Genomic DNA, 18133 nt, shown 5'->3' on the forward strand with positions numbered 1-18133 from the left:
ATAGAAACACATTCCATAATTAGACCCATGATTATTACAGGGTCTATAAAATGTAGACTCTGGCGTGGCTGTCCACCCTGTGCAGCTATGGTCACTGTGCTCTTGGCTGCTGAACACACCACTGAATTACTTGAACATCCCTTGTACTCAAGTGACAAGAAAAGACAGTAACAATAAACTTTGTCACTGATCCTTTTTTCTCTCTATTTGCCCCCGAGTGTGAGACAGACAAAATAATCAAATGTGACTTGGAACCTAGAGTGCTACAACTCCTAAAATAGCCACAACACAAAGAAGGAAAAACCTTCAATACTACACTTTGAATCCAGATGGTCCCGACTGTTCTGGAAACACATCCACCCTCACCACAAGCTGTGACAGTAAAATATGTTGCAATCAATCAAAATAACTCTGTAAAACACACAAGGATGGGGGCGAGGTTGGCTGTTCACCTCCTCATGCTGAAACTTGTCCGTGTAAAAGTATCTGCCTGAGCAGGAGAAGGGGTTTCACTTTGCCTTCACTGAGTCAATAAAGAAAACTCCTCTTCCTCCAGTGGGGGTAAGAATATATTTGAATTTTGTCTTGCTTAAACTTAAAAAAATTTCAAGGGACTGACTGATGCTGATGGGAAGCCACAGGTTCTGTGTCCAATGCTGAAGTCCACAACGCAACCATCTTTCAAACCCACTTTACAGTGTTTAAGCATCAGATGTCAAAGGTGCTACACAAGGAAAATATCCATTCAAGAATATTTTTCAAGCTTTTACGACTGTCTCTCTGAAAACTTTTGCTCCACTGAAAACTACAACAAGTCAAAGCATTTGGATTTGATCATTTTCATCGTGTTAGTATGTTAGATCGTATCTCTTTTCTTTAATAAAAAAAACAAGAAAAAAAGGGAACTGTTTTTTATGGCTGGATAAGGGCTTTTCAAACTTAAATCGATCCAATTATATTGTTATTTAAAACAGATGACCCAGAGCCTTGAACTGCTTACTTTTGGTTGTGTTGGCACTCCTAAATAGGAATTGTGCTTCTTTGCTCAAAGAGGAACAAGAATCTGAGCTTTGAATGTAAAGTGTTCTTTTCTAATTTGCCCTTAAAAACAGGGAGTAAAAAAATTCTTGCGCACATAGACTGTATTAGCTGAATATTTAATCGTTTACTTTTAAAGTTTTTCAAACCAATGAACCACTTCAACAAAGAATTCCATCGATGCCACTAAGAGCACTTAAAATAGAAAAAAAATTATGTTGAGCAAACAAAGGGGGAGCCTCATACACTTGTAGTGAATTGCAAAATGGAACAAAGACCAAACTGAGCTGATTCAAAACCAGATGGAGGATGAGAAGCATATGGTTTCTATTAGGGAATGCTTGCGTTCTCCAATAAATAACTAAAAAAATAAACAAACGAGTTTAAGAAGATTTATTTTTAAAGTTTCGCTTAAAGACATCTTTTGTAATTATTCGACATACGAAGAGGTTCTTGTTTGTGGACAAAAACTGAAATCAATTAGAAGCTCTTTTGGAAATTTTTATACATTTAAGTGACTTCATCCTGCCACACAAGTCATGCTCTCCTCACATGATGGGCAGCGCAGCCGGTCACAGCAGTGACGCTGCAGAAGCAGCGAGCCTCAGGGATGGAATGATAAATGTATCGACATTAACCACATGTTCTGCACAGCTTAGACCCCTATTCATTAGCCTCCCGCCAGACAGTTCAGCTCAGAATACCCACTGATGTAAGACTCTGCCTGCCTGTGAGGGCGGGCCAAGTTGCGGGGAGGAAGGGGCCGATCTGAAAACACCTCTGTTAACTTGTCCATCAGAGGGGCTCCACATGCAAAGACACCATTAATCATAAAAACCAGACTGAACACTGCCTCAAAAAAGGCCCCACCGCCACACCTCTGACCGGAGGAACTGGTGTGTGCATGAGTGCTTGTGCAGCAACAAGCAGCAGTTACCAACCCATGATAACAGCAGTTAGACGAAGCACTGCTCAAACATGTCTTGTTATGAACTGCTTTTAAATAAAGTTTGTGTTGTTTAATTTGTTAGAAACAAACAAACCCCAAAGAACCAGTGATTCATTCAAGTAAATACTTCACTGGCCTCTGAAAAAAATGTAATTTTGATCTACCTTTCATGTCATAAAAGTGAGGCAGTGCCATTTTTCATGATTAGACAATCTCATTAGGTGCATCGGGTCATGGGGTGAATATAACAAGCATCTCATGACCACGTTATTTTAAAAATAAGAGAAAACAACAAAAAAAGAACATCCTGTTGCAAACCAGCAGCTGGCTCATTCATGAGTCTATCCCCCACGTTACTGTCATTAAAATGGCACATTAACCTGAGAGATATTTTACCCTGAAGTAGCAACAGGTTTGTTTACACGGTTACCTGAGGATAGGCGACGCTGATGGAGGGGGCACACACCGCTGAAACACGAACATGCCTCAGCTGAGCGACCTCGCTGCATGGGAGGAGCCAGTGAGCACTGGGGCTTCAAGAACCCTGTAACAAAAGAGATGAAGAGATTAAAGACAGTCTTTCCAATTAAAGACAGAAACAGGAGAAAGAATAACACAGAGATAAATCATGCGTTTTGGGCGGTGGACGATGAACAGGAGGCCGTGTCCACCCGTATGAAACCCACAGGGTGGAGAAGAGTTTAAGAAATTCCCACAAGCACTGTGCCATCATTAGACAAAGCCAGCCTTTCATGTTTTTCTGTTGAGCCAATCAGATAGACCTCACTCTAACCTCGTCACTGCTCAGGTCAGCTGTGTATCTATTTCCAGGTCGCAGCCTCTAGACCGGGGACAGAACCTACAGAATATTGGGTAACGCTTGCCGGGTGGATGTCAAAAGGCAGTTGGGCACCGCCGTGATGTTAACAGCAGTGTGTTGGGTAAAATGCCAGAGTAGGCTGGGGTGCCTCGAGGGGCTGGACGACGCCGTCTTACTGTCTGTCTCTGGGGTCACAGGGGTCACTTTCAATAGGGATGTCATTATTTAACACAATGAGGCAACTGTGGAGGCTGTAACCCCTCAAGCCAAGACTCACCACTCACTGACATCATCCGGCAAAGAGAAAGAGAAACAAACAAACCCTGGTGACCAAAAAAGTAAGGTTCCTCAGTAGGTTTTTTAAAAATATTTTACAGTACTGGATAGGCAAATGTATCAAAAAGTTAGAACCAAAAGAAATAAAATTAAAACATCTCATACGGAGTGCGTTCAACCCCAGTGCTGAAGACATTATTAAATTCTTGACGGATCCTTACACAAACTTCTTGTGGCATATGAGTGGCATTTAACTTCATGGCTGACGGTGTAGCTTCTCGCCAAAGTGGAAACGCATGTGTGCACTTTTCTCTTCTCAGTCAGAGAAAGAGACGCTCCATCTTCTTCGACTGGGTGGCTTGCACGGCCCTCGTTGTCATTGGGAGACCTCAGCAAATCCTAACTTTATTCACTTCTTCAGGGGATCTTTGAATTTCCAGCAACCCCCCCCGCGTCACTCTGTTCTGAGCCCAATAAAGCTCCTTTATTTCCACCATGAAAAACATGTCACTCCAGATGAGCTCAGAGAATGACATTTAAAATAGGCAAAGGGATATTGAATTAGTTCCCCATGATAAGCTGTCTGGGATGCTGATATTTTCCTGCTTTTCTGGGTGCGCAAGTGCGGGTGTGTGCATGCACGTGTGCAGTTATGTAGACGTGCAACGAGGGGCAGCTTTTACGTTTGATGCTTTCTTCAAAGCTTTAATTAGTACAGAGCAGGGACTGGTATAGTAGAGCTCGAGCAAACACGGACAGACTGAGACCATCCTGAGCACAGCAAATTAAATAAAACAGATAAAGAGGGCATTTTGGCTGTCTCGTTAAACAAGAAGATCATTTATCTTATTGTTTACGAGCACAATAATGTCATTGTTGTTATCAGATGTTGGAAAATTGCTCAAAATAGCAGTGACGCCTCACAAACACAGTTTTTATGGGTGTCATTAAAAGTAATGGCATGTTGGAAGCCCTTGAATAAAATGTAACAACAATTGATATTGATAATTCTGCATAAGAGCTTAAACACAAAGACTAGACGGAAGTTCTGAATAAACCGTGAATGTGTTGTCAATCCAGTGGGAATAGTTTGCTCTGAAATACAATGATGTGAAATGTTTTAACACTAAACGATGGTATTAATCAGCTGAGGCAATTTCAATATCATTTGGTGGATTTCTGGCAGTCTTCTTATCATCACCTCAATACAACAACCAGAACTGTTTATTACTGTGCCAGCATGCAATTAGAACAACCCAGATACAGAATATTGAGTAATATTTAACAAAGCAAATGGAAAAAAATTAAATAAAATCAAGAAACTATTCCAAAGGGAGGCTTTCGTGTCATCAACAAGCTCTTTCAATTACAGATCATGATTAGTCAATTGTACTTTACAAAATGAAGTCTAATTAGTGCCTCTTTTTTAAAGTTAGTGAGACAAAATGGCCTCTTAAAGGAACATCAAAATCAGTCGAGTATTCCATCTTTCGATCAGCTGTACGCCAGGAGAGTACTCCTCCCTCTTATGTGTCTTAGTGTTGAAGAAATTCTGTTCATGGATGCAGTCAAGAGAGAGAGAAAAAAAACAAAGCTCACTACTCTCAACCACCTTTTCCCCATCTTTGCTGAATTAATCAATTCTCCAAGAAACACAGTACATTCCTGGTTGTACAAAGGGGTTGAAGGGCAAACAATGACACATGGTATGAGCTCTGAGCGATGTCACTGAACATTAAGGCATTAACATATGAGCCCGGCCTCCTAGTCAAGTTGCACTTTTCCAAAATCAGGAGTAAATTAAGGAGACAGCAGCTCCCCCCACAAAAAAAGCCCTACACTGCAAACCATCCACTGGAATAATGTTCCCACGGGACAGAGTAATGCTAAAGTACAGGGTTGGAATTTCACCTAAAGCTTGAAGGGGGCACAAGAAAATGGGACAAATTAGTTTGAACCTGAACATGATCGCAGCATCTCAAAAAAACTTTATTCTTTGCTATTTCTAAAGTAAACATATTTCCCTTCATTATATGAAACTTTTGTCATTTGCTAAAGATTCATTACTGGAGTAATACCAACCAGTTCCAAGAAATATATTTACAAAGATCATGAAGCATCCATCTATGTGACAGCTGTAAAAATATAGGAAAAACCACAGACTGGAGAAGCGTGTATCCATCTTATCCTTCTGGCTTGATACTGAATCAGAGGGGTTTTACTTTTCAAAAGGCCTTGAAGTAAATGAGGAAAAAGTGTGGACGTGTATTTGCAGGTTCAGGATATGCTGTCATGAGTGTTGAGGTTGGTACATGTCTCGTCATTAAATCTTCTCTAACACACTACATCATAACGTCTTGGCTCGTATACTTGAGCGGGACCTTGATTGCAGAAATGTTTGATCTCGCTCTTCCCTCCTAAGCAAAAAGGACGCCAATGACTTTAATAAGTGCATGAGCCAATCTTTTGAGGGGGGCCTCAAACCTTCCTCCCACAAACAGCCAAGCCCCATTATCCTTAGCATCGATCACTGGGGATCAGAGCAATGTAAACATGCTGGGGGTTTCCTCATTTAAGTTAAGCTGCTAATGAAATCACATATAGCATTTACAGCCTTGTGCAAATGAAAGCAAGCTTTTGAGATATTCTGTTAATGAAAGAAGGGCTTTTATTGATGGAAGGCCTATTAAAAGAAAGGGTTGATGACAGGGTTCTAATGAAACATAGTTGTGTAAATTTGCCATTGTTGCAAAACTCCCTGATAAGAACAGAGCTGAGGCGTTTTTATGAAAAGACGTTTCTCATTTGTCAGATCCATCAGCGAATGTGCTTCAAGGCTTTACAAGATCCCACAAACATGAGTCATTTGAATCAAATATATTCAATCATTTATGAGCGTTTAAGGCCGAGTTCTCCTGACAATTGTTCATGTTCAATGTTGCTACGGAGACCAAGCCCAAAGTCAAAGTTCATTGGGCCTTTAATGAATCTCCCAGGTGCAATAAAAAGAAAACAAAAAAAACCCTCTTCCCTCTTGGGACTCTATGGGGTAAGGTCCTGGTAGAGTGCAGGGAGGGTGGAACCAGTAGTGGCCATCAATCGCTACGGTTACCATCATGAATGCCATTCACCTTCAGTCATATACTGAAGTAGGCCTCAGAGGTCCACGTGAGGAAATGAAAACCTGTTTAAAAGAACCCCCCACCCCCACTGCCTGTCCTCCACAGCAACCTTGAAGACGCAGTTGTATTCATCTAGTGTTTGTGAACGTGTCCCTGAGATACTGTATCTATCATACAGTGCTAGACTTTCTTTGCTGGGCAAAATAAAATCCTCCCATTTGCTGCTTTGCGGTATCCACTGTGGCTTTTCAGTTTTAACCTCATTGAGGTTGAGGATGTTTGGACAAAGAACACATGCAAGTGAAACGCTTTTCCTTGGCCTTAAAGAACTTATCAATTCCAAAAATTATTGTCATTCAAATATTACTATAACCAGTGCAGCTCCAGTCAGCATCATACATCACACTGTCTTTGCGTTTCCTTGAAAGATAAATGACAGCCATTGAGTATGCCACTCAATTAAAGTGTATTGTGTATCTGACATTTCCCAGAGGTGTCCACACAAAACACACAATTATAACTCTGATGTAGCCCATGTGCTGCTGATGCTACTCTTATTATTTTGCTGTTATTACTGTGAGGAGTCAAAAAGCACCTCAGGACCCATCAGCTGCTAATCAAACACTTGAAGCGCTGCATCTCTCCCTGATCCCGATCGTCAGGACAGAAAACATTCAGCGTGCTGTTGCACATATCTGCTCCATCAGCACTCTGTCTCGCTTGCCTCTGGATAATATCCATTTTGAAGAGAAAAAAAGGAGCCATATTCTAACATGCCTCCAAGCTCTTATTTATCCCTATCAGAGCAAAGCCTGAGCAGATCAGTCTCGACAACAAAGCAAACCTCTAGAACCACTGGAGGCAATACCGATATGCTGATCATACTATTATGCTTGTTAGAAAAACAGCTTTGACATATTTTACATGTTTTATGGCTCGCTGCCCATCTGCATTGATAACACACATCTTCTTTCAGTTTTTACCACCACCACTGGGTTGAATCTCCCTTAGTAGCCAATCCACATACAGTACAGGTCAATGGGGGAGAGGTGTAACATATGAGGTGTGTCCCCCAGGTAAAAGCGGCCTTTTGATTTGGTGTAATTCTACAACACAATGTCCCTATCATAGAGGCTTGCAAATAGCGAAAGTGAATGCTAAATTACAAACCTCCCGGGCTGCTGATTTTTTAGACTCACAATTTGCTCTGCCTTCGATCATGAGGGCAACATCAGCAACCTGAGGGCTTCTTTTAGTTGGAACAGACGGTTAGATAGAATCCACAGGAAAAGGCACCCAATGAAGACCTTGGCAGGAGGACAACATTTTCAGGTTCAGCCACAACAACACTAACCATGGCAATCGCAGCAGCAAAACGTTCCTGCTGAAAATGACAATGTGAATGTCGCTATAACTCATCCTTGCTTAAAAAGACAACAAAAGTGACTAAAATCTGCAACTTGCATCTGCTTCTTGAGATGTCGCTTAACCAGCTGCTGCTGAGGTCTGGACTGGCAATAAAAGAAGTTAACTGGACAGCTTTATTGAATGACTTATTAAGCTGTGCTTTGTGAGGCCTAAACTGAGGGACTTTTGAAATGAACAAGAGCACCTTTCTGAAATGGTTCTTTCAAAAGAAGAAATTGTGTCTGCACTTTCACATAGCCTCAGCATTAGGAAACTGCCAGCTGCCCTGGTAGGGCATTCAAAACAACAAAGCACCTACAGAAGAGGTGGCAAAGATGACCTTTGTAAAACAAACTTCAGAACTGCAACTATTGAACGGCACATGTCTATCTACAAACCATAGATGCTTCTAGCTATGACAGCCATTTCCAAACTGCTAAAACCACTAATGGAGTGAGTCTTAATTTAATCGACACTAAACACACTAACAAACTTGCTGAAAGTATGTTTGTTGAAGGGATGTGTTTTGGCCTCCATTACACCCAGCTTCAACCTCCCCAAAAAAGATGAACTACATTCTCCTAGCATAAAACATTACATGGCTACGGTGTTAAGCGGAGATGACATCAAAGCTCCACTTCCTGATTATTTATAACCGTCATTTGTCTCACTTGCTGTGATGCGATGAAGCTAAAGGCGGGCCATTGGTGAGCAGCAACAGACAGACATGGGGGAGGCAGATGAACTAAAAGAGTGTGGTAAACGAGGTTAGAGAGGAAGAAAAGAAAGGGGCTGGTTCAAAGACTACTTGTGCACGCCAGAACCTTTCTCCAGGGCAAATAGGGAAACAAGGGCCTCACTGCAGCCCAGCAGCCACTGCAGCTCCTCAGGCAAATGACTCTAATCAAATTTGTGTGATTGGACTCAAAAAAGCCACGAGGGCAAAAGAGGCTCCTTTCACCCAGGAAGGGACACAAGACAGCATTCAAAAATCAACTATCCCTCTGCTGATCTGTACAGTAGCTGTTCACATGACAGACTATCTGCCCACACCGGCAGCCCTTGGCAAAGCACACACTCGCCCCATCTCAGCTTTGAAATATTACGAGCAGAAAAGGAGAGATAAAACTTAGTTTATGGGCTTCCTCTAATGGATCGTGGGTGGAGATTCATCTAATATTTTTGCAGGATTCACCCTGGCCTGCACTGCTACTATCTAAAGTCAGAACTGCTATTTTTAACTTTGATTAATGGTTGAAATTGGATACAGCTCCAGCCCTCGTTCATGGCCACAATTCTCCTTGATTTTAGTTGACGTTTTGGAGCAATCAAAGACAACTACCTCGGGCAACAAATGTTAAAATAAAACTTGGCTTCACAGTATGGAGATAAATATTCTGTGAAGAAAAATCTAATGTATAACCAGCAGTCCAGAGATGCTCTAAAGCAGAAAGCGAGGTTCGGCGCAGTGTAGCGACCTGTATCCCACTCACTGCCTGCCTGAATCCTGGAGCACGCCTCCCATTAGCCTGCTAAATTGACTCCACACGCCCACACTTCCATCTCTACAGTCTTCTAATAACCTCCCCCTCCCACCTCAGCCTTCTACATCTTCCATCCAAATACTGAGGATGTAAACATGAAAAGTACAAACAACCGAGGTCAAAAAAAAAAGAAAAAAAAAAGAAGCTCTGTACCGTTCTACGACTCAAATTCAACAGTCAAGGCTAAAGCACGCTAAAGTGAAACCTCAAGACCATTGAGTGAAAAATCGTGTATCTCATTTTGTGAGAGTTTTTTCTCTTTATGGATTTCCTCTCATAGAAGAAGTTTTTTTTTTTCTGGAGAAAAGGTTTAAGGTTCAAACATTCCAAAGTTCACGTGTGCTGCAGTTACATCTCTTGGTGTTCCTCATCAAGTCATACAAACTAATTCAAACACTGGAATTATTTTGCTGAATGACACAAAAAGGAAAATTAGTACTCCACTCCATTTCCATTCACTTACAATAGAAATCTGTCTGTTGTTCTTTATTTACTCAGAAAACAAACACAAGAAAGTGCGATGTGATTCAAAGAAGAAATGCAAGAGACTTGAGAAGCAAGTCTAATTATTTTGTCGTCAAAAGTGCGAACGTGGAGCTTTACATTTAATCAAATTAATATTCTCTCAAACTGACAGAAATAAAGTGGCGACCTGGTTGCACATTCTGGCGTTCTTGCTGTCTTTATTCTGGGCCAACCCGTGCCTACTATCTCAAGTGTGTCCATGTCAGCCATACTCCAAAATAAGGGATTAGAAATAGCTCTGCAACCTCTCTTCATTGGTGCTTCACAAGTTCTGCTGCCACTTGTGGGAAGTCTCAGAAATATGTAAAACAACGTGAGACGTAGGCGAGTCCTGGTTGGATTGGTGCCGTTGTTGGTCCTTTGGCTCTGCTCTGCTGCGGAAAAGACTAAAGTTAGAGTGAACAAAAATCTGCAGATCTGTAAGATTGATGCACAGTGATATCTACGTGCAACCACCAATGACACAGCAAAAAGCTACGGTTCTGATTCGTGCTGCCTCTGCTCAAAGCTGATCAGCACGCTCTTCTCTCCTGCTATTTCCAGAGAAAGGCAACAGTAATGACAATCCCATTCAATAGAAAATCGTTCTAATTTTCTATGCCAATGCCTTTATTCAAGTCTTCTAATGAAAATTCCAGTATTTATCATCTTATCTTTCCATCATCATTCATGTAACACACATAAACCAGCAAATACTAACACAACTTCAAGACAACTTACACTGATTCAGATTCATTGAGGCACACATATCATCGGAAGTTGTGGGACAGAATGCAAAACCAGAAACGAAAACATCTGCAGCCGCATGTGCACTGCATGGGTGTGCACTGAACAAAACCTAAACAACTTTGGAAAACAACAAAATTCATTATAAAGCACAATAAGACAGACCACTTACAGGATGGCTTTAAAAAAACAGGATTAAGTGCACTAAAATGCCTTTTTGCATCAGAGACATTAAATATGAATGGGGGATTTTAAAACCAGTAATGCTGATTCCAGAGCATTGACTGTAAAGCTCCATTAGGGAGTAGAGGAACTCAAAAAAAAAAAAAGGGGTGGGGGGGTGAAGGATTTCAAATCCACCGTAAACTGGTTGTGAAGTGCAAACCTCTGATTCACTATCACCACTTCACAAAGAGCCAAGCTGAACTTAACAGTGCTTAAAGAGCAAAGACGTGGTTAGTATAGGAGTTTATAAATGTATACATTTCATGGACAGCTTTCAAAGTACATAATAAGGACTTTGAAAAAACAGATGTAAAAAGCAAGCATCTTTTCTAAGCTATAGTCCTTACAATGATAAAGTGCACTGATCACTGTTTGATTTGATCCAGAGCACCAGCAGATATACACTGGGGACACCTGTTGAACTCACAATGCACATTATATACAGGAGTTAAAAGCATGACATTTATCTTTATTTATCTTAGAGCTTTCTTAATTATTAAATATAATTAAATATGTAAATGATAAAAAAGTGAACATGAATACCAGATTTTTGTATAGATTCCTGTACGTGTTCTTGGAGATGTTAGTGATGATCTATTGAAACAGTAAAGGTCTGAAGAGTAATCTTCTGGAGAAGCTCCAGGAAAGCTGTGGATAAGGATCTCAAATAGCTTTTTGGCTTCATATACATGTCATGTTAAAACTGTAAAACACGTCCATGAGCCAAACCTAGCAGACCATTTAAAGTACTATGCAGCTAAGATATACAGCTTTCCTATAACAGCACTTTGTGCCAAAAGATGAGAGATGAGTCACATTGGCGCCAACAGAGAAGAAGAGAAAGCAGTAGCGGGTACTGAAAATAGAAAAAAAAAAACGAACTGCCGGCTAACAGAACAGAGAGAAAAATAACAGTTTAAAAAAACAGCAATTACCACAAAAGCTCCTGGCAAGAAAATATTACCTTTCCCATCCATCCACTCCCACAAAAACACTGCATTCAACAGCAAAGACATGAAATTAATGAAATAATAGGAGTAATGCTAAATATTGGTGTTCTTCAATGGAGAAAGTTTAGGGGAAGGAAAGGTCTGAAATCCAGTACAGAACTTGTAACTCTTGTTCTAGACCTGTAAGTAAAAAGTTCATATTGTTATCATAAAGGATGCAGTTTATGTTGTGACTTAGATTTATCAGTTAATACCACAATGTCAGTTTGCTGTGGTTATTAATGCGATGCTGAGCTGCCAGCTTGCCCATTATCTAAAGCAAGATCGGAAGTAGCAAATTAGCACTCAGCACATTCGTCAGCTGTTTATCTTTATGATTTTTCATTGGAAATGAAGGGGGTAGGCTTGTAAATACCTTTAAACTGACCAAACTTGAAAAATAATTTTAGCTTGGAAACCTTGGCACAACTTTCCTAAAATTTAATTCTTTGAGAGGCAACACTAAAAAAACTATTTGTATTGATACAATCCTAAACTGAACTGGCATTTGGAGTGAGAGAACAGAAATGTGTTAGGGCTTGGGCTTGTTGAGTTACAGTTTTATTCCATAGCCTGAGTGATCTTCTGCGCTCTTCAGGAATGGATGCATGCCATCCATTCCAAGAGGCGAGCAGAGCGTTCCAGTTGTAGGTGTGCCAAGTTGGCTGCAACAGGAACCCTCACCTAGATAAGACGCTATTCATTCATCTAATCGGATATCCATCTCATCCTAAAATCTAAACCTGTTATTTTTCAAATCAAAAAACACAGACCCAAAAACTGAGGGCAATTAGTCTATTTGCCTTTCCATCTGACAGCAGGCCACAATAAACTGCTGAACCTGCCAGGAATCAAATTGTTTGGTGAATTTGGTCAAAATTGATGTCAGAATTAGGCCTAAATGTTTTTCAAGAAGAGACAGCATATTGAGTCAAATCCGACTATGATCCAAGTGTTGCAAGGAAATGAGAAAGCACTTCACTTGGGTTATGTTTTATCCACTAAAGTCTAATAAATCACAGTCGTATAATTTGAAATCACAAAGATTCGAGACAGAGACGTTACAACTTAATCCTTAAGTCCTTCTACATCCTTAAAACTGTCCACTGTTATTTGTCAGCCTCTAAAGAAACTAGAAGCATGAAATGAGACAGAATAAACATTTAGGTTTGATTGGAAACTGTTGATTTTGCTGCTACTTTTTTTTAAAATCAGCATAAAAACAAATAACCAAAGAGCAAATGTTGACATGAATTAAAACACTAGATCAGGTCTGAATAAGTTAAACCAGCACTGGAATGAATGTGTGGAATCTTTGCCTGAAATGTGTTTTGTTAATTGTTTTTACTGCAGAATTAACTTCTGACCACCCAGATTCATGAATCCATCTCTCTAAAATCACATTCAGCATAACAGTCCAAAGGTTAAACATTTAGCAGCATGTCTTGTACAATAAGACGACTAAAGAGTTCAGTAATAACACACATTCTGCTGTCCAACTGGGCACGAAGTTGTTCTCTACCACGACAACAATTTAGCACGCCGGACAAATCCTCAGATTGTCATAAAACAGGGCATCAGCCAACACTGATGTAAGCAAAATGAAGAAGAGAGTAATAATAATTATAGTTTATGAAAGAGAAAAAGAAGAGACAGGCAGAGGGAAACAATAAAGAAAAACACAAAAAAAGAAAACTAGGTCAAGTCACATGACTGGGATTGACTGCAGGCAGGATTAAATATCCTACAGCATGTGGTCATTTACACAACAAATGTAGATTCCATTTTATAAATGATTTCTCTTCCATGGGGTCTATGGCTCAGCAGAGCGAGTGCAATGCTGCTCTGTGCGCTGGGCGGACTTGACTTGAGCTCTTCCCCTTGAGACGGGAAACAAAAGCCAGAGCTTGAGATAGCATGAAAATTATCATAACAGGACGGGACACTGTTCCAGCATTAAGACAGCTCCACTGTGACTGTGGCTAATGGCTGTAACATACACTGCCCATTATCCTCGCGAGATGCATAGGACAGTGAAATGTTAAAAAAAGATGTCACAAATTCCAGCTCCTTACAAAGTGACAGCTAAAGTGTGCCTTGATATCCTGACCTTTGGGTGTGTGAAAGTATCGTCGTGCTGTTGCTTATGTCTATGCAAAAAAGCATGGAAGCCCCATAAATGTGCAAACTACAACATGAATGATTAAAGGCTAATACTGCACAGAAGAGAAGATGAAACACTCAAAGGAAAAAAACTCACATGAGGCCAACTGATGGTGAGGCTGACTGAAGCACTCTTATTGAGACTCAGAGCTTGTCCGTGTGGAAGATCAAATGTGAGAGAGTGGGACAAACATACACTATAACGCAAGGTCACGGGATGCCAAATGCCACTGCTGCCCTGTCAGTCCTCCCCTCCACGTCCACCCTGCTGCATCCAAAGGGGAAACTACAACTGCCAATCAAGCCCAGGACCGCAGGCTAAGCTGGTCATAAACTCAGTCAATCCCCTGAAGCACAGGATAGCAAATACCAATCATTCATTCACAGCTGTGGTCAGAGATGAGTTTTACACGTGCACGCGTGTATATGTGTGAGACTGAGAGATAAAGTTGGTCACTCGACTCAGTTCTGTCCTTAAACTCTTTATTTTGAAAAGTGAACTCTTAACGGGATATTCCCCACTGGAATTGAGCCAATCAATGTGATGTAATGCCACTGATGATCAGGACCAACACGTGGCTCTTTTCTCCAATCGTTTTGACTTTCAGGGTCACAGGCTCTGCAAAGTGCACTTCTGTCACTGTGTTTTAGAGGCCGCACAAACCAGGCTGCTGCTGAGGTGAAGAGCGGCTCCTCTGCAACACTCAGGAAATAATGCAACTGGGTAACCCTATCTGACAAAACACCCCATGTCATAGGAATGTCTCTGTTAAATTTGTGATACTATCACAGCATGCTACAAGCCCAAGTTGAAATTCTGCTCCACCTCTGTTTGCTTTTAGACTTTGTAATTCTTAGCAGTAGTTTTGTTTAAGTTATCCACAGACCGACGAAAGGTTAACTTCTGAGAAAGCAGATTTACAGAGCAGTTTCCAAGATCACAAACATGAGAGAATTCATCAAATCATTTGTGGTCAAAACATGAAAGCTTAGACCAATCAGCTTTGGGCAGGTGTTCAGCGTGTTCGCAGTCATCATTGATGCCCCTTGTTCAATAAAGACTTTGATATGATGGGTTTAAGTTTGATAACCAATTCAATTTTTCCTGGCTGATAACAATTTCCATTTTTTCCCCCCTTTTTCTTTTTAAAGGTCTGATTCTAATTTTCATTCCAAGAGATATTTTCATCAACATTGACATTCTTGTCATTATTGTTTTAATTGAACAGTCATGCATCCATGCATTTCCTGGACAGACAATAAAAGAAAATCTCTCAGTGCCATCCAGAGGGTTGATTTGGTGATCAGAAAAAAAAACAACAACAAAACAAACCAATCTAATTGGAGCCGATCAGGCTGAAAATTGTCCAATTCCGATAAGTGGCAGATCAGTCGGTACATTCCTGATTAAACTGTTTTTACATGGCACATTCCACATGGTTCTGTAGAGCAAACAAATTGGCACAGAAGGTTAAACAACTGGCACTAATATTCTAAATAAAAAATGCACCTAGTTAAAAAAAACACAACGTCCTTGTCATCCACAGCCATTACAACACAAATTCTTTATTCGTGCACCATTTAATGGTGATACATATCCTAAACGATAAGTGTAATTCTGACTCTCGACCCGACATCTCTACTTTTAAACAAGTATAACGTCACATCTAGTCCATCTTCGGATAAATGGCCGTCCTGCGGAAATAATGTGCCGACACTTCAAACACAAAGTTTGAATTGGAACGCTCCTGGCGTTCGAACGCAATTTTTTAATTTTTTTTTTACTACATGTCTACTTGCATTACTTTCCAAACTGACTTGTTTCTATAGTTGTAACTCTAATAAAGAAGGAGAACTGATCTTTTTTCCCCAGCATATCTACGAAATGGATCATAACTTAGCAATGTTTTTATTTTTGACAGCGCTTGTGTTTGCACGGCACTGCAAAGTGCCTGTCTTTAAGGTTCATGACCACTTTTATCAAACAAGTTGGATTTTATCAGTGGCACTCATGATGAAAGAACCACGCATAACCTTAAGAGGTTCATTTGAGGTCTCACTATGGATATCTGGGGTCAGAACACTGGCCCCCGGGCGCATTAAAAACAAACGCTACAGCAATAAGAGAGGTTTATTTGGATACTGTATAGAGTTTCAGGTCAAAAGGCCAGGCACCTTTCGAGGGCTACTGAAATGCCACGGATGACATTACTGCACGTCTACTTGCAGACGCTGAAAGATCTAATTTGCCAGTGAAGCATATGGCTGCTTCAAAAATAATAAATCTGCCTTCTGGGGTAAAAAAAAAACCTCTTGTCTCAAATATTGTTTACTGACCAAGAGAGACAGTCAGTCAGATTAGTTTAGGGCTGAGCAGAGGTGCCCCCTTTCAAAAAGTGGGGTCCAAAGCAGCACGGTTAATTTGGATCAAAGGATGGGCAAGTGGACGAACAAAAGCAAGGTCACCCTGCAGGGGCACACAGAGACGTCTGCATACACAATAACCTGAAGGCATGGGGAAAAATGTTTCCAAATGTAGGTTGAAGTAGAGGTTTAGTACATTTCATGACCCTAGTGCTGACAGATTCAGATTTTAAAAGAAGCATGACCCACACTGTCAAAATCCGACTTCAGGAGAAAGTCCTGCATGCATGTCATGAGATCATATCATCAAGAAATGTCTGCGTTCTTTAGTCTGGATGTGTATTCACTAGAGTTGAAACATTAGTGGATTCATGAGTTTAATTGGATTTTCCCTTCTTTCTTCTTAAAATGACATTGCAGTGCATACCGTCAATCCTCTTACTTAGGAGGAAAACGCCTGTTGGGGTTTACACAGTCCAACATCCCACACAAACACATGAAGCCAACTGTATCATCGACATCAGCATTCCTAGAAAGGAGAGAGCAACTTGTCAGCTCAGCCAGGCAGAAAGATGTAGGCCAAATGCAGAGTAACATGGGAGAAAAACAAAAAACAGCTCAGCATCCTCACAGAGGCAGAGATGACCGGCGGCGTGTCCGATGCCTCATGCAGATATAACCAGATAATGAAGGAAACAAGATTCACATTAAACAGGCTCTGCAAGATGCTTTGTAACTCTTAACCTGACAAATAATTGAAAAGCTCTTTCATGTTCTTATCAAATCTGTAGAGCCTCCTTCCATCTTTCTCTCTTCCTCTCATTCGTCCCATTCTTTCCCTCACTCACTCCTTTCTTTCTCCCTCTGATCGCTGCCATGCTCCTGCCGGTGCACTCCATTACTCTCAGGGGGGGCCCTCAGCATCATGAGCCCATCAGAGGGAGACTATGTTGCATCTCTTTTGATCAGCACAGTTGCCACATTAGCATGTACACTTCTGCGCCCCCCCCCGCTCTCTGTAAGCTACCTGCCTGTCAGGAATCCACGAGGAGCGTTGCCCAGGTAAGACAGAAGGCACACAGATCCCCCCTGAATCTTAATCACTCATGAACACAGGCTTGCTTCATCAGTGATGAGAGGAGAAGCCCTCTTGTGATCTTGCTGCAGAGACAGACAAAAGCCTCGCTGTGCATCTCTAATGTACTGTAAAGTAGGTGAACGCAGCGGCGGGGAGTCTGACTGGTTCAAACCGCCACATGAAGAACGTAAATATGTTTATGAATCACGCAAAGGTGGCATGTTTGTGTTTACATCAACTAATGAGGCTTTCTTCTGTCTATATGTGAAAAAGGTGGAAGCTTAGCTGAAAACAGAAACAAAGAGGCTTTTCTTTGTGCTGAGAGTTAAAGTTTACAGGTTTTTTTTTTTATGAGGACCGCCCTCTCATTCCTGTGCCACTTAATTAGCTCGATCCTGCACAAAGAGGAGTCGGTCACATGGGCCCAATTTGGCCCGCTATAAAGTCTGCATTTCTTCAGGAGTATTTACGTGCCTGCTGCAGCAAGGTAAGCGACTTTGAAGATGCAGAAAACAGGACGGCAAAGAAAAGAAAAGGAGAAAAAAAAAAACTGAAATGAAAGGAGGGGACCCTTAAATTCCAGGGAATTTTTCCAGATGTTGCACAAATATTCTACTGAAGCAATCCAGATGTGCTCACTTACTTTATTCCCTCCTTCTCCTCGCTATTCCATGGACTTCTCCTTCCTCCCCTTTCTTCTCTATGTGCAACCCCTTCAAGCACCATCTCACTGTTCCATGATAGGGCCTTTTTAAAGTGAAGGCTTAACTAGGCCCTAGGGCGCTTTAGCATCCATTAGGATCCTGTAATAAACATCCACTCTCATTTTCTGCAGCCCATATGTGTGTGTGAGTGTAAATGTGTGTCAGAGGAAGGAAGACTAGATGCCTGGTTTTATCACTCTTTG

At 41.1% G+C, this 18133-nt stretch overlaps 1 protein-coding gene across 4 annotated transcripts in view; it reads right to left on the reverse strand.

The window, feature by feature from the left end:
• Window positions 1–18133, reverse strand: part of rxraa (retinoid X receptor, alpha a) — a 97673-nt gene that overhangs the window by 68302 nt on the left and 11238 nt on the right. For all 4 annotated transcript variants that reach the window (XM_072371669.1, XM_072371667.1, XM_072371668.1 and 1 more), the window contains exon 2: window positions 2418–2531. In XM_072371669.1, the coding sequence (XP_072227770.1) occupies window positions 2418–2531 (114 nt within the window). The remainder of the gene's footprint in view (window positions 1–2417; window positions 2532–18133) is intronic.

Source organism: Leuresthes tenuis, unplaced genomic scaffold, assembly GCF_036924035.1.
Source record: "Leuresthes tenuis unplaced genomic scaffold, fLeuTen1.0.hap1 SCAF_19, whole genome shotgun sequence".
Lineage (NCBI taxonomy): Eukaryota > Metazoa > Chordata > Actinopteri > Atheriniformes > Atherinopsidae > Leuresthes > Leuresthes tenuis.